The following is a 25,297-nucleotide window of genomic DNA, read 5'->3' on the forward strand; positions in this document are numbered from 1 at the left end:
CCTGGGACAGCAGACAACCAAGCTGCAAGGTCCTCCTTATTTCTCGTCATTTTGTGGGACAACAAAGTCACTCAGGAGCTGTTTTGCTGGGAATCAGTTTTGTCTTCTCTTTTCACCATGCTTTAATCCACACCTCCTAACCATACACTGTTGCTGAACTCAATTAACTGGTTTAGTGAAGACAATATTCTGTATGTCAAACAAGTCTGTCTGGTTCAGTTGTAGAAAACTGTAATTGAATTTACTGCATACACCCACAGAGACTTTTAGAGAAGCACCTTGCTGGGCAGATCAGTAATAAAAAAGGAAGATGTAAAATCAGGGATATTAAAACCTTTGTCATAACCATTTAAATACAGTTCCCCAGCACAGTGCACTTAGAGTTCTAACCTCAGATCCCAGGGTTAGTTTCCAGAGGTATTTTTCTGTTGCACAGATCGGTCGGGTTTCCAGCTGTAGGGAGAAAGGGTGGGCTGGCTTGGTTTGGAGTCTGTCTGCACAGCCGACAAGTCGTGCCTGTCTGTCTGTCTCGTTGGAGTCCCTCCAGCTCCGGGAGCCCAGCTACAGCACAGCCTTTGACGTGGGTTTGTGGTAAAGAGTTTGTCAGGGGGCAGGCACTTGCCTTTGGGCTGATGGCTCAGCGGTGGTGCTGAGCTTGCAGCTGGTGCAGCCTGGTTAGACCCAGTCCCTGGGCATGCTGAGGGTCCTGCTGCCTGTGCTGCCCTTCGGCAGGCACAAAGGGCTGGGTGCGACCCATCCCTGAGGGCAGCAGGAATGTTCACTCGGTTGCAGCTAATCGTCTTCATGCTATTTGCCTTTGAAATTGTTCATTGCATTCAGGATAGACTTCCCTGGCTGAACAATTTCGCCAGTTCCACTAGGTCAAACCTCCTCCACTTGCACTGTTATCTTGTGGAGGCAGGAGAGGGGCTGTGGGATAACCTCCTCAGCAGGATGGTGTCTGAACAACAGACACACTTTGAGCCGACAACCTCTGATGGTCCCTCAGTGTGTAGGGCAGCTGATTCAAACACAAAATATTATTTTCCTTGCAAATAAGCAGTTTACTGAAACGTTGTTATGCCCAGTGTCAGTCTGCAGCCTGCTTTGCTTCACAGCCATGGTCCCCCTACCACCTGCAGCCCACCGGTGTACCTCAGTCTGGACAGCAAGTTCATTACTGGCTCTTCACCAAGGAAGGTGTACGTGAGTCACTTTGGTGCTCAGATCGGACTTGATCCCTGGTGTGAATCACAGAGATCCTTTACTATGACCACAGAGAGCTGGCACACAGGTTAACGTAGCACATGGAGATTTCCTGTGGGGTGGAAGTGGGAGGGAGCCCATCAGGTGTTGATATGTGCCCTTGTCATGGTTTTCATCAGTACTCTTGTCACTCTTGCAGTGATGTGTGGGAGGCTTCTGACTGGAGAGGGACAAGTATTTTGTAAGAAGGGAGGGAGAGAAATATTGATGGATGAAAAGTTAAAGTGCAGCCTGAGATTGTGGTGAGTGCTAAAATACATCAATCCTTTTAGTACAAGTCATGCTTATGCTATTAACCCCTTAAAAGCTCTAGTCTTCCTGAATATTCATTTGACATAGGATACAACATTGTCCTCAAGACAGACAGATTTGTCTGTCTGTGGGTGAAAGAGAGAGATGTAATGGCTATAGCTTATTGCAGCAAGAGAAAACCAAACAATCTGCATTGCCCAATACATTTAAGTAAATCTAATAGGAGGGTTGGGGAAGATAGCAAGATTAGTTTGACAAAGATTGTTTGTTGCTAAACAGACTCTTCAGTGTTTCCCTCAGCCCTGACACACACAATGAACTGCTCCACCCAGGGCCTTTCCATTCGCTTCATGGCTCAGTTGATTTTGATGGGTTTATTGTGAAGCGAGATTTATGGACCCCAGGAAGGAATAAAATTAAAAACTTCCGTTCCCTGTGTTCCCACAGAGGAGTCCCCTATGTCCTCTCACGATGCTGGTAAATGCGCTGGGTGAGGATCCTGTGTTCAGGCCCCATGGTCAAACCGTGTCCTCTTTGCAGTCCCCAACAGGAGAACTGTGAGCAGCCCTGCAGATCCATTCCTTGGGTTCTGTTGTCTTGGGCAGGGAAAGCAAGAGCACCTGGCTTCCTAACATTATAAAATGAGCTTTAAAATTAGTTGTTTTCAAAATAATGTCTAGATTTCTTTATATATATATTATTATTATTATTTCTGTAGGAACTGTCACATTTTTAAGCTCTTCTGGGCAGTATGGCAGTGCTAGCTCCATGTGTGCCGAATGGCTCATGCAAGAGCATGCTTCCATCAGCAGGAATTTTAATAAAAATGCTGTAAATCACTTGAGAAAAAAATCACAGAAGTTGGCCCCAGTGTTTCAGAGGCACAGCTCCTTGTCTCCCCTCTCATCTGCCCCATAGCTAGAGTTTTCTGCTTGAGGATGGAGGGTTTGTGTGCTGGGGGTTGTCTGGCTGGCAGGACGCTGTTCCTGCAGATCCTGCTCGCTGGTTTCATCTGGGAACTGACTGGTACCTCCAGCTGCCACAGCCCTGGAAAGGTTTTCTTCTCATCTAGTGGCAGTGCCTCTGTTTCAGAAACAGAGCAAATCCTGATCAGCATTGAAAGAGCAGATATGCCCTGTGTTTCAACATCTGAAACCGGGCCCATCCATCTGAAATGATTCCCCACTCCCAGTGCCAGCAGCTCCATTGATAACTATACTCCAGAAAGAAAAGAAATTGCTTTTCTCTTCATTGTAATGTCAGCCCACCATTTGGAGACTCCCCCACATCTTCCTTTTCACGCTGGAGGTAGTACACACATCTCTGTGACCTGCAAGCATCTGCTTCCCTGGTTTTCTGCTTCATTGCGTCTCTGTTTAGACGCTGCAGTGCCCTGTCCCACATACTAATTACTGACTTTTTGCTTCTGAAGAGCTTGATTTATTCTGGCACATTTTCCCACGTGAAACTGGACCTAGAGCCTTGGAAAATATCTTAATGGACATCAGAGTAAGTCTGAGTTTAACCCCAAACTGGCTGCTATATCTGAGCTAAAAGGCACCTTTTTCAGACCATAGTTGTGGCAGTATGACCCTTCCTCGTGGAGCACTTTGCTTGCCGAGCATCCCCCTGGGATGAGGGCAGCCCTGGCAGAGCCGGGCGTTGCTTGGGGAGGTGTTCGCGCTGGCACCACCTTATCTCAGCTAACCTGGCTGCGCTCCGAGTCGATGCTCTCACTGGTGTGACTGCAGCGGGAGAATCCTCTGTAAGAAAACGCCTCTTGCTTTTTCTCGCTGTGAAGCTCTTGCCGTTTCTCACAGGAGCAGTTTCTGTTCAGGGCTCGCTGCTATGAAGTGCTGAAGGGCCTCTGGGAGGACCGATGTCCTCAGCTCCCACCGCCTAGGTCAGACCTTCACCGCACAGTGTGGGCTTAGGTTTGCAGTCCACTGAGGCTGTGCTTTCCTCCAGAGGCTTTTGTTTGTTCTCCTGCCTCCTTGACAGAGCAGAGGGACAAATGTTGTCAGCTTGTGCACCTGCTTGCCTGAAGAGAGAGCCCTGGTGTGAGGCAGTTTGGGGAGTTTTGGGGTAGATGTGATTTAGATCAGTTTCTGCACTGCTGCTCGAGTTCATGATTTCAGGAGTGTCTTCCACCTCATCGCACTGAGAGTGTATTTTTGAGGAAGAGGCTCATGTATTTGCAGACCAAGGACAGACTGCTTTCTCCTGCCCAGGGGGGCTGGCAAGCCCAGCGTCTGGGGGGAGGAGAGCTGGGCGCAGGGCACCTGCACTGGGCGGGGAGTTGCGACCCATGCCCACATGTGGAGGGCATGTCTGGTGTGCCGTTGCTGTCTCACCATATCTCTCTCTACTTCATTTTTCCACATGATGAACAGAGATTAAAAACAGTTTCTTTCCCTTCTTTCTCTGCTAGTTTCTAAGCATTTTTGGAGCAGGAAACATCTCTTACTGTGTTTGATAACTGATCTTTGAGTAAAAGGGTTTTGTCCTTAGGAGTCCTGAATGCTGCCAGCGTATAAATAAAAGCCATGAATGGCAGCCAGTGGTGCAGGAGGACTCCCCGTCACAGGGGCTGGCCCTGGCTCACTCTCCTTGCAGTAATTCTACCTGTCAGCCCCCATTAACTCAGAGACTGTTTCAGAGGTTTGGCAGGAAGAGAGGATTTCCCTCTTTTCAAAATGAACATATTAGTTTTGTATTTCTGAAGTGAGCACAGAGAGGCAATCCTTGCTCAGCTACTCTTGCAGCAGAGGCCTTTCATTTAGGTATTGAAGATAAGTAGATACATTTGACCTCAATGTAATTTAAGACTCTTTTCTTAACCTACCTGTTGCACATGTGTTACAGCCTGGCAGCTTCAAGCACAGACCCAAGGACGTGGTGCAGCCCTCAAACCCTTGTCCTCCACAGTGAGCTCAGGTCTCAGGCTGCGTTTTAGATGCACCTGATGAATAGAGGCAGCCAGAATTGATCTTCATCAGAGTCACCTCTTAATGGCTTAACCTCTTCACTGCTATGCTGGAGTCACTTTGTAATTTCAGCAGAATTTCACCATAATGTGCATAGTTCCCATCTGACCCTGATGGCTGCTTTTGTGCCTTTGATGTATGAGAGATTATGATTGATTTATTTATACACTTAATGAAACTGTTGGTGCTGGCTCATTATTTTTTTCCAGTTTTTGACAAATAACAGAAATGGAAAACCTGGAATGAAATTTGCCAGAGCTTTCACTTTCCTTTTCTGCCAGGAGATCTGGTTGAATATTTTTTGAGTTGCAACCATCAAATGTATTTTGATAAAATTTAAGAAACTTTCACAAGCTCTCCTGTGTCTTGAATAAAAATTGAATTTTTGACTTTCTATGGCATTATTTCCAGTATTTTTCTGGTAATAATATTTGCATTCAAAGGTCTGAGTCATTAGTAAGGACTGCTATTTTTACTGTATTCTGGTTTGGATCATTACATTTTGCAAGGTTGGTTCTGTTTCATTTCTAATCAGTATAGTAGTTACCTGATGTCCTGTCCCAAAGTATTGTGTGGGTAGTCAGAGCACCCTCATTCTCTATCCCAGAATAGGTGGGATCAGCTCTTCTTTCAGCTGCTCACTGTATTTTCCTCCCCAATTCTTCCACACTCTCCAACATTCCCCTGTTGTAACCTTTATTCTTCCCCCTTCGAAGCCTTAGTTTTCTACTCACATCTATTTCCTGAATCCCAGAGTGTCATGTCCAGCTCCCTGCTTGATGGGCTTCAGCATTCACTGAATGTGATCTGACATCAACTTGTCTGGAAAATATTGCACTCCTATTCTTAAGAAAAAAATATCACGAGATCAACAATTTCAGTGAGAGTCTGCCTGTAGGTAATGGTGGACCTTGTGAATCCCAGGAGAAGCAAGAATTGTGCATATGATGCTTTGCTTGGGAGATAATGGAAAAATGATTGTAAAATACATAAATATTAAGTTTTTCAAAAAAAGTGTAAACAGTGAAAGTGAAAAAAATCCCCATTCTTGTTTAATTGCAATACAGGGTTTTCAGCCTCATTTGGAGCTGGAAAATACTGTTAATTTATCGGATGAAAAGATCAGAGATTGACTTAGGAGTTAATTTTTCATATTCATTAAAAACATAGAGAAAGAGAAGTAAAATTCTCTGTGGTCTCTGCTGTCCTTGACGTAACTGGGAGGTGCAGGCGCCCGGTATCACCCAGGACCCTGAGTCTGAAGACACTATGTGAGGTTTTTCCAGTTACTAATAACACATTGACTTTTCTTTCTAGGCCCTCCGTCTGCTCCCCAGAACCTGATTTCCAATGTCAATGAGACGTCGGTGAACTTGGAGTGGAGCCCCCCCCAGAACAAAGGTGGTCGTGAAGACATCTCGTACAACGTGGTGTGCAAGAGGTGCGGTGCTGGCGACCTGGGCCGCTGCCGGTCCTGTGGCAGTGGTGTGCACTTCAGCCCCCAGCAGAACGGCTTGAAAACCACCAAAGTCTCCATTACCGACCTCCTGGCACACACGAACTACACCTTTGAAGTCTGGGCGGTGAATGGAGTGTCCAAACAAAATCCTAGCCAGGACCAAGCGGTGTCAGTCACTGTGACAACTAACCAAGCGGGTAAGAACCTAAACACAAATTCTCTTCCTCTCTCTTCTGCCAGTATTTTTCAGGAAAGCTGTGATTTCCGTTACTTTTAGCATTAGCAAATGAATGCAAGGAGGCCTAAAACGCGTAACTGGGTCAAACCCTTATTTTCTGGTTATTTAGATGGATAGTTTAAATTCTTTACAGCTAGAATAACAGAGGAGGGTTTGACTCCCGTGGCTGGGAGCAGAGCTCCGCTGCAGCACGCTGCGAGGACGCGGGGAGGCATCCATTCATTCTGCAGAAGCAGAGCAGCCCCGCAGCTCTGGGCCACACCAGGGGACAGAGCCAGGGCCGCCAGCAGCTCGGCCCTTTGTAGGGGAGGCCCTGCACATGGACACAAATATGCCCTTGGTGTTTTGCAGAGGGCAGGTGAGCTCATGGAGAGCACAGGGTTGTGCTTCTGTCTCCTTCGGAAAAGGGCTGCGTAAGATTCAGAGAGGAATGAGTTGCTGTTCCTTGCCTGCCTGCTCTCTCTCCTCTCCCTGCAAAGTCAATTAGATTCCATCCCATTGTTAAATAAATACCTCCTTAACCTGCTGCTAACAACATTGCAATTGATCAGAGTTGGCATTACTTTAGAAATCCTATATGAGCTTTCATCTTCATGCTGGCTGAGTTTTGCATTTCACTCATCTGGGAGAGCGAATACCATTTCTGCATATACCTGATTATTTCAGATACCCTAGGCATTCTACTTTTTCCAGTCCCCTGTGCTTGACCTAGTAAAGGCTGCTGCAGCAGATTGCAGTTTAGTTTTGATGATCATTCGTATGATTTTTTTTCTTTAATTACGCAAAAACATTTCTTGTTTACAGCTAGTTAGGGTTTCAAGCCCAGGGTTTCAGCTCAATTTTTAATTTAATGCGCAAAATTATATACATTTGAATATGACACTCTTCTACATGCAAATTAGATATCCAGACTGTCAGACTGGCTACGAGACCGTCAAACCTGTTATCTAATTGCTCACAGTGCTGATTGCCTTCAAGTCCCACAGATATTGCAGCCTTTCAGCACCTTAGAGCGTAGCTTACCGGGTTATCGTTTATTGTTAGACTTGGGGTGTGTAAGACAATGTTAATATTGTATATTTTGATAGCACTGGACTATATCAATATTTTGAATTCTGTTTCTTAGTAGATGTGCATGAAAAATTGGTATGCATCATCTAAATCTACAAATTTTAATGGTAGTCTGGAACACTTCAATATTAACAGTGAGAGATACAGTCAGTTTTGCAGTGACAGTTACAAGCAAAATTGTCAAGTCTACGCTGAAGCTCCTTTGAAAATCTGGTCCAGTGTTTTTTGTTCTTTACACATACAGTTGACAGCATCCCTTTTAAATTATGATTCAAAAATTCAAACTATCGCTTTGCCTAGTGAAAAGAAGACTAATAGAGAGCCAGGGCTATTACCGAGTCTTGGGAGAAAGCTGCGGGAAAGTGCTGTCATAGGCTATACGAAAAGAGAAGGTTGAGAACAGCAGCAGGGACAGTGTTTTTGTGCTATGAATGCCTAGCAAAGAGAGTATTTCTGACTGATTTTGGCATGTGCAAGGATTAGTGGATGCATATATGCATGAATAAGTGAGTGGGATCCATCTACCGTGTGAAAATTCTACCATCTTATGCTTTACTATGCAAACCGAAATCTGATTGAATATGCAAATAAGAATTGATTTTGTTTATTATCCATGAGTAGCAGTTCTTCACATCAGGAAATTTGTATTTTTGCCAACGTATCCAATTATGAAACATGCCCAGTCTATCAAATGCTTCAGAGGGCCGGAGAAAACCGTACCGGTACAAACGAAAATTAACTCTGAGCTGCCAGTGTTCTCCCGTTCTTCATACAACTTTGTGTATCCTGCTGCAGAGAAGATCTAAATAGAAATGTGTGGCCTAACCCTACAGATCTCAACTGAGATAAATAGTCCTTATATATGCAAATAATCTCATTGATTTCAGTGAAACTGCTTGCTTGAGTAAAGGTTTGTGAAGTTGGACCCCTGGGTATTACAAGTACTGATCTGTTTAATCATTGTAAATGTGTGTCTGGGGTGCATTAAAATTCTTGTGCCACTCATTTTCTTCCACTATATTTCATTATAAAGAAATCGTGTCTGTCATGATAGAACACTGGCACAGGCTTGGCTTTGATCTTGCACCTTTCTTACACTAATGTAAGGCTACCTTGGTTTCTTAGCAAAAATGTCTAAATTCAGAGTAGAGCCGAGCTCCTCCTTTAATCACACTCTTTCCCTGTTCTGCTAAGAAAAATGAAACTACCAATACTGAAAATCTCTAAACAACTTTATTGGTTTTGCTGTCTATGCTTGTGCTTTCCAACATTTGAGATATATAAAGTTGTTAATGTGGTTCTTTAGTTCATTAGATATGAGCAGTGCTTTTGGGTCATATTCTGGGGAATGTGCTGGAATTGTTTGCAAGAGGTGTGTCTTCAAATTAAATTCAGTGGGGATGATAAATAGGCAAGGGAGCAGGAAATCCTTCCTCTTAGCAGCAGTCTCAAATTGACTTTGCAGATATGCAACCATATAATTTGAAGAAAATATACAGAAATGTTAGAACGCAGTTTTTACTGTTAGAATCAGAAATGCGTGTATTTGTATGTTTGCTTGCATTGGTGCCAGCCCCTATAGAAGATCTGCATTTGGAGACAGAAAGCAATGAGAAATCAGTTACTGGTATATTCAGCACAAAATTGAAGAAATGTGTTGCAATGACATAAAAATTGAAAGGCACAGGTGTTTTTTTTTATTTTCCTTTTGCCATTTTACTTCTGGAGATAATGAAATGAGGCAGTTTACTTTCCCCTCTTTTCAGTTTCCAATACTGTAGAAAAATGTTTAAATTAAAATAAGCTTTTGCCATTCAAAGTAGGATCAAAAAGCATTTGAAAAAGTAGTTTTCCTGCTTCTTTTGAAAAGGTTTGGGGTTTTATGGCTTTTTTTCTTTTGAGATTCTAAATTGCAGACTTTGAACCAAGAAAAAATTTCTGTCTCCTAGTGAAATACTTCAGTGTTGTGGCTTTTTAAGAATTTTGAATGGTGAATTCAGCTCGCTATTCTATATGTTTAGTATAATATTTTTTAATTTTTTTGAGGTGGGAACTGCCCCTCTCTTCCCATATAAGATTTAATAGGAAAAAAAAAAAGTTAAAGGATGGAACACTGAGCCGTTGAAACTTGGAGCCAGTGCCCTTATCACAGTGAGTACTGGGAAATGCTGGTATTGAGGGACTTCACCAGGAGTGGTGAATTTTGTGGCTGTTTTCGATGAAATGAAATCAGCACTTTGTCCATCTTTTAAAAACGTGAAATGGCTTGTGGAAGAGATACAAACCCACAATTCTCATGTGATGCTGCTAGGAGAAGCTAATTTCAATGAGAAACCCTACCAAGCAGTTGACTGAATAGCTAAAAAATCTCCGTGCTCTTTTTTTTTCCCCCTAAGGATAATGCTGCGAAGCTGTTCAAAATTAAAAGTAAATCTCATAATAAAGAGACCTTGTTCACAGCAAGCAGGAAGCTTTTGGTTTTTTGAAGAGGCACTGTGCAGTTTATATTTCTATTAAAGATTACAGCCGAGCTGTTTGGGTCTCAGCCTGACAGCCGGGTTCGCGGTGAGCTGGTCTGTGCGTGTCCGAGGGGCAGCACCGCGCGGACCCGGGTTTGCAGGGATGCTGAAGGCATCCGTAAGGCAGGGGAGCAGTGCGGGGGGAGCGCCTGCACAAGCTCTAAATAAGATTTAAAATCCAAACTTTTCCTGTTGCTTGCTTTCCGCCCTTCTTTTTGTTCGCATGTTGTGAGGAATGGGTGTCCTTCTTGCTCCTTTGCTTGTTGGAGTTAACATGCTTGGTATTTCTGAATAAACAGTGTGCCTGCTATTTGCTACCTTGTTAGGTTACCTTGGGCTCAGTGCTTCCTTAAGTGGTCCAGCACAGCTAGAGGGAGGCAAGATGTGCCAATTAGGATGAAAATGCAATATGAATAAATAAACTTACTCTTTCTCGCATTGCATCAGACTGGATGTTTTCAAGCTGCCTGTGCTGAGGATAAAACCTGATCTTTCTTGTATCTCAGGATTTCTGTCCCATTTTTCCCTTTCTCTGCCCTCGCTCCTCTCCCCGGCTTCTTTGTCCCCGCGATCCCGCACACCTTGCCTGTCTGGCTACGGGTTGCGGGCGGCAGGGCTGCTGTGCCGCGTCCTTCCCACTGCTCCGGCTCCCTGGCCTGCTGCTCACAGCCCTGCAGGCTCCGGCTCCCTTTCCAGGCAGGAATTAAATGGGTCACGGTGCCACCAGGACTTGAGCGCTGCTGAAAGGACCCGCGGGAATCGAGTGTTCATCTGGGACAGGCTGCAGTTGTCGTGACCAAATTGTGATGAACCCAAAATTTGACATTTGGTGCAGGGAAGGAAAATGTCAGCTCTTACTCAGGTTTATTTAGCCTTTAGGTTTCTTTGTTGTTTATGGTCTTAATTCCATTACTAAAATGAAAAAGAAAAATAAATCTGAAATATCCGGATCCTTTGAGGATGATTTTGTTTTAAGTTAGAAATGGGAGTGGGGAAGGAAGTGGCAGTTATTTGATTCCAGATGACTCACAAGTTCTACTAGATTTTTGGTAGGGGAATATATATTCCCATTGTGCATTTTGGTGCGTCTTCTTTGAAAGCCCACGTTTCCTTTCAAATGCTGATTAGCATTCCTCACGTGTTGTACAGAACAGCACAGAAAATGCATAGAAGGTCTTACATTCTGCCAGCGTGGCTTAGCCTGTGCAGAGCTAAATTTGCAGTCAGTAAAAATTCATGGAGATACATTGCCCTTGGTCAGTGTGCACTCCTCATATCGACAAAGTAATAGCTGCTCAGGCAGATCAAAAGCAACACATGCCAAGCCCAGGAAACTGAAGGCTTTTCAGTATTTTCTTTTTAATGTGCTACTTTCCTGGATATTTATAACTTATCTATAAAGAATTGTTCTGCAGTGAAACATCAAAAGACATTGTTGAGTAGATTTCAGTCGCAGAGCTTTCTTTAGGTGACTGCATGAATCCCCTTAAACTAGTACTGGAAAATAAAATTAATAGATACTCTGAAGATCGATCCGTCCATCTGATTTTCTAGACTCTGTGATGTTCTTTGACTACAGTCCTGGTTTCAGTATGAATAACAGTAAATCAATTCTATTTGCTGAGAGGGAACATAACATTTATTGATTTTATATGTGGTGATATTTATGTGCATATTGAGAATCTTATCAACAGGGAGGTGGTAACAGAAGTTAATTTTGTTTTCACAAGCCAGCAAGGTCTCTAGTTGTTTAGACTGCTATAGTTTTATGCTCAGTTCTTGCAAAAATTTTATTTTGTTAATGCAGGCCTGGTGATGACCTGTTTATTGTGTTGAAACACAATTTTGAGGGCCCGTGTAATCCCAAGTAAGACTTCATCTCCAAAGAGCCGGGGAGGGAGCTCTGTGAACTTGAAGCCAGGATTCATCATACAGTTGTGTCAGAGTTTCTCAGACCCTCTAAAATAGCATTCTCTGTTCTGACATCACATTAGTGCCTGCAGAGGATGTCGAGAGGCTGGTGCAGGTCAGGTTGCCTTTCCCGGCTGGTGGGTTTTCCAGTCCAGCTCCCGCGGGTGGTGCCATCACCAGGTGGTGCTGGTGAGGTCTGGGCAGGCAAGACGCTGGGACAGGCTCTTACTAGACGGGTGTTTTGGACCAACTGGGAAGTGTGCAACAGCCTAACCTGGAAGCTGTGAATGTGGGCAAGTTTGTGTTTTTGCCCAAACGAAGGAGCGTGTGGCACTCCCCACACTGGGCACCGCAGCACCCGGCTCTGGCCTTCCTAGGCATCCAGGAGTCGAGCCACTTTTTGTTTTCTCCTAAGTACTTGCTGCCGCCATGGTCCCACCCTTTCCAGTTACGTGTTCCCTGCAGCCAAAAGCTACAAATAGCCTGTTCCAGGAGTCCATTTACAGGCACACACACCAGGAGGAAACTTGTGCACGTAGCTGGGTGTGTATAAACAGTCACAGCACCTTGGCCACCCAGTTCCCCACAGCCTGATTTAAAATCATCTCTTGGCAAACATCTGGATACATGCCAGATGTCCAGAGCATGGGATGTGTGTGTGATACTTGTAAGCTGCTGCATTCTTTTTTCTGCAAAATGTCAGGGTAATGGAAAAGGGACGTTGCAAAAGGGTTTTTTAAATTTTTCTTTAAAGGTGTTTGTTCTAAGGATGATGGATCAGTAGTGTCCTTGTTCTTCAAATGGAGCTGTCTCAAGCGTGAATTCAATAGGCAAAAAGATTCAAAACTAGTAAGCAGGGACTTGAAAAAGGGGTGATCCGTGAGCATGACATTCCGAGTGATTTGTTGCAGCATCTTGCAGAATTCCAGGCTAATTGTATGCAACTTTCTTATTTTGAATCTAAACCAGTGTGGTTTCTCAGGCTTCACATTTATCTGCTAGACGTAAGCAGCAATCCCCCCCCACACACCCTGTACACACATTTTCAAGCAGAAGGATGGGACAAGTTGTCAGCTGTTGTAGGTTTTTCCTGCCATAGCCGGCGAGGTGACCTGCGGGGCTGTGCAGGACCGGGACCCGCAGCGTTCTGCCCTCGCTCTCCCAGGCTGTTGTGTTTTGGGTTTTGCTGTCTGAAGATTTACACTGAAGGGCGTTACCGCAAGGACTTGTGAAGCAAACCAAATAATGTATTTTGGGAAACCACAGACCTTTCAAATATAAACGCAGTGGGAGATCCACAAAGAAGATAAGTGATCCCAGCACAAGAAATTTGGGGATTGCATGGAAGCAAACAGGACTGGCAAATTTCAGCGTTTAGCGTGGGATTTCTCAGAGCCTCAGAGATGTCATGTGTTGACCACTTCAGATTTCTTCTGCTGAACATTTAATTATGTGTATAAGATAATGTGTCTGAGTAAGGAGCTTCTCCAAGCTGGCAGATGCAAGTGGGAGTTTCTTATTAACAGCTCTGTGTTCTTGCACAGGCTTTAACTGATGGTCTGTAATAAATGCGTAGTTATAAGCATACGTGCTCCCATCTTAAAAACAAAACCGGGAAAACTATTGTTGGGAGGGATTAAATTATTATTTTAATGTAACTACAGCTTTCCACAAAGAAATAATAATTAAAATAACAACTGCCTGCTTGCTGGCAAAGCTGTCTGCACCACCCATTTCCATGAATTTGTATTCAAGGTGGGGGTTACAAGCCTTGGTCGGAAGGGAAAAAAACAAGTGCTTTCTAAAGATTCTTGGTAAATAACTGACTTCAAGGTTCAGTGGGCAGCTTAGAGAAGTTGCATGTCAGATAGTGCCAAGGAGTAATTGCAGCATTTAAAGAAAGGTTTGGTCACATTTTTGAAAAAGTTCTCATGGTTTGCTATGGAAAATGGACATTAGTTATGTATCCTCCTGGGGAAAACAGCATTTACTTTCAGGACTGGGTAGCATTGACTATATTTAAATTATATAAATTTACTTTTAGGAGGCATCAAATCTGACCAGATTCTGGTCTCAGTGATGTTGGTACAGATGAATAGTTACCAAACTGACAGAGATGAAGATACGGTCCTGCAGCTTCGCTCTGGACTATTTAACAGCGTTTCCTTTTCTGACATTTCACACTCACAAAGCTTGTCATCCAGTCCGAGCACTTCCCTTAAACACTTGGCAAGGAAATACACTCATATCGAAGGAGACTTTGCCTAAGAATGTTTGTGGCTACCAAATGTTTAGATGGGCTTCTAAATTTTCTAGTTGTTTTTGCAGCGGACTAAATTAATTGGAAAGCAGCCAGAGAGACAGCAGAGTCCGGTCTGTAGTTGAGCAACAATAAAAGGCTTTGGAGAACTTTATCAAAGCTTCCATTAACCTCCTGCTGATGTCCTCAAACAGGATTTTTTTGAGAGAGTGGAGACACAAAAGCTGGGCTGCACAACTGCCCCTGTGTGTCCATTCAAAGGTTTTAAATCCGCACAGTTACTAATTAAAATGCCATGGAGAGCAGCACAAATAAACATCGCCAGTCCCTGAATCCCCAAGTTTCTGCCCAGGCTCAGAGTTTGGAGGGCAGGATGCTCAACTGACCCCAAGGGTGGGTGAAGCAGCCCTCTTTGCTTCAGACATTCCATCCTTGTATGAGGAGTTGCAAACCGTGTGTCGAGTCCATCTCTGTGCATGAAGCCGTACCCCCAGAATGCCATCCCAAGGCAGCCTGCGATTCTTAATTTATTTTTTGCAGAGCATTGCGTTGAACCAGGAGGACTAAATAGAGCTGTGGCATGCCCGCTGGATCTCTATAATCATGTTTGCCAGATTCTGGCGGACATCAAAATGCTGAGCACACGAGTGAATACTGCTCCTTTCATTGAGAAATGTCACTTCAGATTTAGCCCCACGTGTGAACAGGCGTGCAGGGAGCGCTTTATTATCATGGCAGGGCTCCAGTGGGCTTCCCCTCCCAAACAAAGCAGGCAAATGCGTGGCCTCTATCTGCATCTACTTGAAGGATTTCATGGCGTCTCCTTAGATTAAGGTAATCTGCCTTCATTACTAAATTCAAGAGCCAGAGTCCCAGAACTCTCAGTAGTGCACTCCGAGAGCAGATTCTCAGCTTCTGAAAGCTGTGATTTTTAAACTAATAATAACAAAAGTTGAGAGTGGGTTTGGATTTTTTTTTTTTTTTTTTAAATGTGGTCTGGAGAGATGTAGGAAGCTCCAGCACTTTGTATTTTACTCTTGTAGTCATTTGTAGTTCAAAACATCCCTTATGGAAGGGTCCTGCTGTTCATTTGAAAGGAAATTATAACTTTTGTCTCAGCCTTCTGAATTGTTCCCACAGAATTTATTAGAATTTTTATCCCTGCTATCGAATTCTATCACCTGGTCTTAAAAAGACAATTGACTGATTCTGATTTTTTATTAAATACTTTTACTGTTCCATAAAATCTCTTTGGTTTTGTCTGTATTAAAAACCACTGAAGGTATCCATGGATTATTACAGACAGAAAAACCCTTAAACTGTAATGTGCTTTGGATATAAATGTCTTTCAATTCCATGGATTACTGATGACTAAAAGGAAAGCACTGAATTTTTTAATTATCTTTTTATTATTTTTAATTTTCTATGTGCCATTAAGTGGCTCCATCAATAAATAATAGAATGAGACAGTTTGAGCTAAGCAAAATAGGAAGGTATAGTGGGCTGGAACAGATGTCTCATATATGAATTGAGCTTTGTGTGGTGTCCATTTATTTTAGCAAACAAATCAAGGCATGATTTCAAGACAACCCACAACGACTCCCCGGGAAGATTGCGCTTGTCTCAATAACATACTGCGTTTTTAAATCTGTCCTGTGAATCAGCCTCAATTTATCTTTCTTAGCATTAGAGGGAATGTAGATGGAATGGCTGCAGCCTCCCTTCTAGTTTATCAAGATATTGTGCATGCACATAAGACAGAAAGCGACTGCAGTATGCAAGCGGCTGAGTGTTAAATCCCGTGTTTTTCTTGCTCCCTGGGTGCTCTGGGACAGGGCAGCCGAGGGGAGAGGGTTCTGCAGGGCTCCGTGGGCTCTCCATCGTGCTCCAGACACAAAGTGCAAACCCAGGGGTGCCTTTCCAGGAGCGTTTCAGCCCTTTGCTTCGCTGCTGCCCGTGCTGAAGGTTAAAACTGCAATTATGCAAGCGCTGGGGAGAACTGATCTGAAGAGCGTGGAGTGGGCTCAAAGGGAGGCACTGCTTACAGAGCTGGCATTTTTCTTTAACCAGAGAATTTTTTCATTTATATTTGTTGTATCTACAAGGCGCAAACATCACAGGTTGGAGGGGCTCTGTAGCACAGGAGTTTCCTAGCCGATTTTCAGTCTGACTGATCCTTAACCGGAATTTACTAGCTTCATCTGGATCACATGAGAAGATAATCAGATTTTTGGACCTGCTGATGACAAAAACTGAACTAAAAACAAAACCATGAACCTTACAGGGAGGAGAGACATAACACTTGAAAGTGCTTTGCATGATGTTGGAAGAAGAAATGTTTATAGAATTGCAGGTTTGGAACGAAGATTATACTTTTCTTTGCAGTCCCCATCCTGTGCACTGGTGGGTTCCAGCTGTGGTACCTTTGGGGCCCTGGCAGGAGGAGGGACCTGCTGCACAGATCCCATCATCGGGGTTTTAAGCATCAGGTGGGATCTCAGTGTCCTCCTATCCGCTGCGAATCTGGGACTGGACATGCAGGTCCACACTTGGAGTACAGACCCATCTATGCAACTGCTGACCTGATTGGGGATTATTGTTTTCACAGGACTCTATTTGCCCGGTCTGTAGCTCAATACTCCTTTGGGAAATAAACATGGCTGAATTCTTTGTACAACTCCAAATCTTCATAACCCCATGAGGTTTTTGTTTTTATTTTTTTGTTTTTATTTTTTTGTTTTAGAATTGAAATTATTTGGACTTTGTAATGGCCCTTGCATTGCACAGGAAACTTTACCAATTATCTTTCTGACTGTTTTCCACTGAGGCAGCCACCTTTAATATTTAATTGCTTATTCCATTTGGGGGTTCTCTAATTGACACCATTTAAAAATGAATAATGCACTAGTTTTCAGTATCTGGCATAAAACCAAAATAATGAAACCCGTTTATAAGTTTAATTGTGTGCCACCTATGACGTAATCAGTTACTGACATCATGAACTAAGATTTTAATTTTAAGGTTTATGTGTTTCAGGAAGCTTAAGACTTCCCCAGTTTGTCCCTCATCACTTTTTTTTTCTTTTTTAAATGAACAGCAAACTTCAGGTAGCTTTGCTTTTTGCAACAACACAGTGTTCAGGGTATAGTTTTCTCTCTCATTGGGTCTATTTATGATTTTTAATTTCCTGAAGAAATCTGCCTGTTGCAGATGGAGGAAAAGGGGCTTAATTGAGTTCCAGTGAGAGGAGCTGGTAGAAGAGCTCTGAGTGTGAGAGTCTGGTGCGCTGCCGGCCGATTCCCTGTGGTACTTTTCCAAAAGCACAGAGTATCTTTTTCCCCTGAAGCAGAGGACGGTTGGTGGGGTAGCATGGCAAGGTGTCTTGCAGCGTCCTGGCAGAACTAATGTGCACTAAGTGAGCCCAGAAAACCTAAACCTCGATTCAATCTCAAGAGTTTCTCAACAGCCCAGAGGCAGAGATAGTGTCATGTCAAATACATCTAACCTTTGTACAGGAGGTACTTTACCGACCAGAGTTCCAGCTGAACACTCTGAATATCAATTATAATTAAAATGTATAGGTCATCCAGCTGAAATGGCATCCAGCTTTAAAGGCAAAACTTCTGCACTGGCCTCCTTCCATGTGATGGAGCTTAAAGTAAATAAAGGTGAAGTTCCTTAATTTTGGTGGCTTGGAAACAGTTTATTACTTTCAAGTGTTAAGATGGGAATTGTGATTTTTATTGTCAGGTGAGCCCTGGGTTTTGATTTGTTTGAGTGCTGCAGGCTCGGAGGGGAATGACTGAGACCCATCCTGCAGCTGCTGTTGGAGCTCTGTACCACAGTTGAAGTAAAATCTTTATAATTTTATTATCTTTTCTTTCTCCCAGGTTCTTGCCATTTCTGACTTTGGGTGATTGATCTGAGAAACCCAAATGGCAAAGTCTAACTCTGCTATTACCGTAGCACTTCAGAAGTCAGGATGAGACAATGTGCCCAAATCTATTTATTAAAATAGTGAATGCTGCTTTAGCAAAATGAGTCATAACATTTTTTGTTTGTTTGTTGAGAAGCTACTTCAGTATTTCCAAAGCATCTAAATGGCATATAGGACGCAGGCTGGATTTCAAAAAGGCTTTTAAGCAGCTTTTTTTACAAAATCTAATATTCTTAATGCTGAAAGTGAGAAAGGAAGTTATTTAGCACATATATATATCATCTACACGTCCATGATTCAAGTAAATAAAAACTGTGTGAGAACCAAGGAGAACAGCATTAGGAGTAGTGTTGCCCAGGGTACTAAATCACGCATTTGCCCCATAGTGGGTTGAGCTTTATGCCACAACTGTTGGGGTAACCATGTGCTCGGATGGCTTTGTGATAGGTGTAAGACAGGACCAAGGAGCAGAAACAAGGCTTTCTGTTAGCAGAGACAGACATGAGGCATCAGCTGAGACCTGTCCTTCTCAATGTGAGACAAAAGGTTGCCCCTTTGGGATATTAATTCAGCAGAGTTCATATTTTTGCTATTCTTTTGTGGATTGTTGATATGCTATTGTAAGTGCCTGGAAAGCTGCACCCAAGAAGTGGTTTGCAGGGCACAGATACAGTAAGTTATTTTGTTGGTCCTGTACAATTTAAGAACAGCTCTAGCCCCTCGCTCTGTTGACCTGTGTAGTCTATGCAGACATGTCTTAATTCTTCTGACTGTGGACAGGAGGATGGAAATGGGAGGAGGAGTAACTGGATGGTTGCTTGGCTTGAGGAAGGGCTTAATGAATGGGACAAGGGTTTCATTTGGGGGATCTGATGTGTCTTTGAGGGCAGCTGTGATTTTGTTGTGGAAGGGGCTGGAGGGGGAGCGGAAGAGTTTGTTTTGAAAAAGCAGCTCAGCAGATCCTCCTCCTGTGCAGCAGTACAAAGGTGAAGGACAGGCTGTTTCTGGGGGGATTAGCTCTGGTGGCTCCCCGGGAGGAACAGCGGGGCGTGTGGGTGAAGGGATGGTGGTAAGTGGGTCAGATTGCTCCAGACTACTTATTTTGAGTGGTCAGGGAATGCCCTGTTTCCACCATAGTTATCTGTTTTAATAACTAGAGGTTATGGTCTCTAGTTTCTCCTTTTGGCTCCCCCAGAGCCGCTGTACCCTGCGGTTCTGGATGCTGTGTCCCAGCATCAGTGGTTTCTGGCGGTCTGTGCTTGCTGGACCAGAGTCTGGGAAATAAGAGGATGATTACAGCACGTGCTTCCCAAAAGCATTGAACCCACATTCAGGTCATGGGATCCTACCTCTGAGTATGACTGGTCTGGACCCTGAAGGAGAGCTCTGGGAGTTACAGCAAATCTCTCTTTGTCTGGAATGCGTGGCCCATTTTCTCTGCTTCTCTCAATTCAAAATAATGCAGTGGAGCATCAGTGTTGGCTTCTTTAGGCTACAGAATTTATTGTTGTTTATACTGGGTCAGATTCTAACCTCAACTAGAGGGAAGAGTAACTGCAACATGACCTGTTTTGTGACCAGCGGCTCCAAACCCGCTCAGGTCAGACAGCTGCTGACTAATTCCCTGTTTTAACAAATTGCTTATACCTCCAGAGTTTCTTAGAGCGATTCACAGTGCCAGGTACATTCACCCTTCTTGGGTTAATCATTCTAGTTAAAGCATTTAGAAATGTTTTGGTGGTTGTAACATTCAGATAGATTTTTATAAATTGCCTTCCATCTGAAAGACTTGTTTTCCTGTTTGTTTTAAACTGGCATTCATACACACAGGAAATACACAGTATTCTGCCGTGTTTCTGTTGGCAGCTATTAAGTTATCCTTGTCAGAACATGCCAACAGGATTTTTTAGCAAGCTAGCAGAAGGAAAACAAGCCATTCTCAGACTAAACAGACCCCATGCTTGAGATGTAATACAGATCTCTTGCTAAATGCTATGTAGAATCTATAGTCTTTTGGTTTAGGGCAATCTTTGGGATTGCAGGATGCAGATTCAGATCTTTGGAGTTGCTCCAGACCTGCATTGCATTAGCTGACATCATTATTTGGCCTTCAGAATTGGAGGGCTAGTACCTGAAAATAATGTTTTGCTGTCAAGAGCTAGTCCTCAGAAATTAATACCCAGAACGAGCCATCTCCTGGATGTGCAAAATCGTCTTTGTCACCCCTGTCTCACTGCAGTTCCTGATGTAAACCCCAGGGAACTGTGGCCAGACCTCAGCTCCTGTAGTTGTTCTGAACTAAATTAGAGCAGTTCTGGTACACTGAAGTAGCCTGGGCTAAAAGATTCCATCTATTATTCTGCTCATGATCATGTCAGCAGTTCTGACACAGAACTGGACGTGCAACGCAGAAGATATACAGGCTGTTTGTGGATGTCTCCAAGAACTGAAGCCGGGAGTAGGGTGGTACAGATACAGCACTCTAATAATCCTCAGCTACTACTATTTGTTGCTGCAATCAGCCTGGGTTTTCCTTCAAGCTTTTGATTTGATGCAAGTCAGAGCCAGCTTTTGTGGTTTGGCAAGATTTGTAGCTCAGGTTCTTTTGGGAGAGGCAAGAAATGAAAACTTTAAAACAGAGGAAATGTTTAAAACATAATAATGCTGTGTTAACAGTCTTTAAAATCTCATTTTCTAGCCCCTTTCTTTATGAGCACATCATTACAAACGTACCTGATGAGAGCTGGTCCCTGGGTTTGAGAGCTTGTCACTTGTTTTTCTCAGAGATTTTTGGCAGTGACTGGGTTGCAGAGCCTGGAAAGAGAGGGAAGATCACTCGTGCCTGACCTTCTGGGCTGAAAGTGTCCAATGAGAGTATCCTGTGGCTGAGCTGGTGCTTTTCCTCAGCAGTGTAATTTCTAGTAACAGGGAAGGAAAGTTTAGTTCAGAAGTATTACGGCTGATTGAAGGGATTGAGAGAAAGAGGCCAAGCTCAGCTGTCACACAGCTTCACGTTACCTCGGCCAGGATTTTCAAGTGTGGGCGGATAACCTTGGGCGCTTTACTCTAGTGGTGTAGATTTAAAGTCTTTACTTTAAATGCTAAACCTTAAAATTCTGGCCTGAACCTTGGCGTGTCTCAGTTTCCAAGCTGGGAGGTGTTCCCTGCCAGTTGTGATTCCTGGGGGAGGGCGAGGCTGACGGTGGGAAGACAGAGGACTTGGGAATGTCTTGGGAGGCTTCCAGTGGCTCAGTTGAGCAATCAGGCCACTAGATCCTTGTCCAAGTCTTAACCTGGCCCAGTCATCACTAGTACAAATGTCTGCTCCACTTATACAAAGGCAATAATGAGAAAAAATGAAATTTGCACGTGGTTAGTTTTTCAAGCGCACATGCAGCCCGTAGGCTCCTACTGGTCCCCAGGAGAAGGCATCCTTGTCATCCTGGGCGCACAGAACGGGAACTCCAAACTCCAGCTTACTTCTTCCAACATGCGCAGACATCTCGTCTCCGTGTGTGCATGGAGGTTCACATGTGCAGAACCCTTTCATGTGCTTATCCTTACGTACATACATGGCTTATACATATGCTATGCATATGTTTGGAAATGTAGTCATGCTAAAATACATTCCCCTTTGTTTGTGGAGCTGTTTGCCGGGACTACTCAAAGCACAGGGATGGTGTTAGTCAAAAAGACGGGTCCTGCAGCATTTATACCTGGGTGAGAGAGAGGACAGGGGGTAACAGGCCCAACGGGAAGCCAAACTGAGCATCAGCATCTTAGGGAAGAGCACAACTCCTTTTTAATTTAGTCTGATGCATGTAACTAACTAGGGCTGGGTACTTCTCCCTTCACTTGATTTGAAGTCAGTGTGGCAGCTAGTAGAGTAAATTGCTCTCTTACATGAATAAAACTACTAGAATCTGGCCTGGAGAATGTTGACTTTAGAAATGATTAAGAACATATTTGTTTCTCTGTGTTCTATGTCCTTTTCCTGCTGTGAGATTATCTGATAATATAATTTCCAAAATCCCATGTAAAAACCCACAATATTACAAGGTATATATTCAAAGAGAAATCCCAAAATGTGCCAGGTTCCCTTAAATGTGTTTTGTCCAAATTAATAAAAGATATTTTATTGTTTTGCTTTGATTTCTAAGAGGACTTTTCTTCTTTTCTTTGGCATTAGATTCTCAGATTTTTTTTTTTAAGTAATTAATAATGGAGCAGGCTTTTAGTATCTTCCCTGGAAGGTAAAAACCCTTAATCACAGTAACATCATTAGTGCTTTCAAGCATTTAATTTTGATGCTCAACAAAGCACATAGCCATTGATAAGAACAAATAAGTGTTGTTGTGTGCAGTTGAGGGAAAAAAGAAAAGCATGAAAACCCCTAAGCTTCAAGTAATTAAATTTAAATATGTTATTTGAATTTAGCTGAGATAATGTACAAACTGTGGGTATATTTTTTCAATCAGTGCAAGACCCCTTGAGTAAACATGATCCATTTAAATTCAAATCATGGGGAGTGGTAAGTAAACCCTGCTGTGGTTAAGAAGGCATCTTCACTAAAACACTGGGCATTGTGTATCTTTGATATCTGAGTACTCATGTGTTGTAGTTTTATAAAGGGCTGTTTTCACTCATGGATGCCTACATGCCAGAGACTTTATTGCATCTATTTATTTCCTGTTTTTTTTTCCTCTCCCCCCCTTCCCTAATTTGAACCAGTAATGAAAAACTGACACTCTGCTTCTACCATCCTTTAAAGTGCCTCAAAACTGTTATAATTCAGCCCTTATTAGCCTTGGGATATGGCTTTATGGCATTTGGGTGAAGTTTTTGTAGTACATCTGTGTCTTTCTCTCTCTGTAGGCCACAAGCTCAGAACCACAGTAATAAAACTACTAGTAGGTGTTTAATGGCAGGTTATTGAGGAAGTAGATAAAAGAAAACTGCAACATTCGCATCAGTAGGGAGTGGGGTTTTTAAGGGAGAGGAACTGCTGAGCTTTGAACTAAGGAAAGTTACACTTGGTGCTTTTGTTTAAGGGGACCTCTTTTTAGACACCAACACACCTCGTCATTCTTCCCTCTGAAATGGGCTGTTCTGGTAGAACTGGTGCTCGGTATGTACAATCTGTGCATGTGTGGCAGAAAAGCTTGCTGTTGTAAGCAATGATAATTGAGAAACAAATTTTTGCTTAGGGTACCTTTCAAATATCAGGGAGGAGGAATTTGCAAAAAGTGAAAGAAAAGGCGAACTCCCACTCTCTTCCAAAAGTATTATGTGACCTTATTGCAAACATCTTAATTGTGTACGTTTTTATTTTTGGTCAAGCTGTCCTCCTTATGCTTGTGTAGGAATGTGTGTATATTATGAGCAGTTAGCCCACGCACGTATAGGGGAAGATTCCATCTTTTATTCTGCTCATGATCAAAGCATCATTTTACAACCTGTTATGTGTTTGTCTTCACGTCTTCCCAAAGAGCTAATTTAAAGGCAAAAGGCAGAAGAACAAAGAAAGTGAATATTTTGCACAAGCTCACCCAGAAGGCTGTGACTGCCGCCTGGGCTGCCATAGGAGCTGGCCCTGGGGGTCTGCTCTGTCCGGGCTCCGCTCACTGGACTCTTACGCCCTTTTGGTAACATATGTCCAAGGAGACCCAGACCTGTCGGATCCTGCGAAACAAGGGAACAAACAAACCTGATTTGTTTGGCTATTTGCAGAAATAAGGGAGCATTTGTAATGAAGGGTTTTATCCATGCAGTGGCATAACTGTTGTAATCCCTGTGGTTACTGAGCCCAGTTCCTCAAGGCCCATTGCATAGACCTATTGCATAGACCACTACAGGTTTGTGCTACAGAGGTATCAAAGAGCTCCTGGACAGCCTCTTGCAATTCTAGTACTTCATCCTGCAGATGAACTTCAGCACTCTCATGGTTTTTGTATAGCATATGCAGAGGCAAGACGTATAGTCGAAACAAAACAACTTGAACAAATTGCTCATCTGCATAACACAGGACAAAGGAATAGAATAAAAGTTAAGCAGGATGAAGCTGCATATAAAGGACAAGAAGGAAAAACTAATGCCATTCTTACAATTGTAAGGACTAACAAAGGAATGGGCAAACAAGCCCTGTCTGTGTCGTGGAGGACCAGGTTGTGTATTCCAGTAGTGCCAAGGATCAGCTGTCCATTTTTGGAGAGACATAAGAAAGCACTTGTCAAACTGTATAAAGCTAAGCATATTCCACAAGAAAAGATAGTTAATATATATTCTTCTGCTGCAAATAGGCATTTTACAACAGAGAAGAAGTACGCTTTCATACAGCACTTACCAGCCTAATATTGAAGGACGCTCTGAATTCCAATATAAATGCCCACAGAAATGAAATGGGAAGTCAAGGAGGTTAAAACAGGGATAAAAGAAAGAAAGTGAACTTTCTCTCTGCAATTCTTGAGGTCAGACCAGCATCAGTGACAGATTCTCAGTAAAAAGAATTGCCTGTCTGCCCTGCATGAGGCACCGATTAACTAAGCAGATTTCTCTCTGGTTGGTTTATCAGTAATGTCATGTGTGTGTGTTTTAGGGTAACGAATCTCTTCTCTAATTTATTAACTGAGGAGTATTCTTACTGCAAAGGGGAAAAAAAAGTGAGATTCTCTGTTGAGGAACTGTGAGGTTATTAAGCAGGTTCTCAGTCATACCATAGATATAATTTGATGGAGCACACCTGGACCCTCCCTGTTGGCTGTGTTTATAGTCTCCTCTGTCATCCAGTATTTGCCTTTGCCTGTGAGAGACAGACAATGAAAAAGAGAGGAAGGTACCGGAGGCATTTCTAACAGAGATGCCAAACTGTCAAATAGTAAATCGGGAAGCAGCTCCCTGATGGTTTCACATCAAGAGGAGACACCCTTTTGTGACTGTGCGGTGTCTACTGGTTATTTTCACTTCCATCAGAACTGTCCGATACGGTCAAGTAGGTTTGAGGCTTTCAACATTCAATTTTCCTTTCATTTTTTGTGACTGTTTTATTTATTTGTCTTTCTTGGTAGTTTTCAAGGATGCATGTTTCAAGGATACTTTTTACTCTAACGTTTTCATGAATCGTCATCTCAAAGTTAAGAGTAGAAAAAGAAACAAAAAGAAAGGGAAAAGAGGAAAAAAAAGAGCAACGTGTCTGCAGCTTTAGGGGACAAAAGAAGAAATATATTCAATTTAGGAAGACCTCTAATCTCTGGTTATACAGGACAGCTTTGTTAGATAAGATTAAAAATTTCATGAATGTCCCTTTTTATCCTTGGAGACTTCGCCATTTATACCAGCTATTGTCAGCATCAAAAGAACTTGATAACAGCTGGCTCGAGATGTGACCACACAGCAACACA

At 43.1% G+C, this 25,297-nt stretch overlaps 1 protein-coding gene across 2 annotated transcripts in view; it reads left to right on the forward strand.

Annotated features, from left to right (window-relative positions):
* Positions 1-25,297, forward strand: part of EPHA4 (EPH receptor A4) — a 102,777-nt gene that overhangs the window by 48,830 nt on the left and 28,650 nt on the right. For both annotated transcript variants that reach the window (XM_065074123.1, XM_065074124.1), the window contains one exon: positions 5,823-6,161. In XM_065074123.1, the coding sequence (XP_064930195.1) occupies positions 5,823-6,161 (339 nt within the window). The remainder of the gene's footprint in view (positions 1-5,822; positions 6,162-25,297) is intronic.

The sequence above is a fragment of the Columba livia genome, chromosome 9 (assembly GCF_036013475.1).
Source record: "Columba livia isolate bColLiv1 breed racing homer chromosome 9, bColLiv1.pat.W.v2, whole genome shotgun sequence".
In the NCBI taxonomy this organism is placed as follows: domain Eukaryota; kingdom Metazoa; phylum Chordata; class Aves; order Columbiformes; family Columbidae; genus Columba; species Columba livia.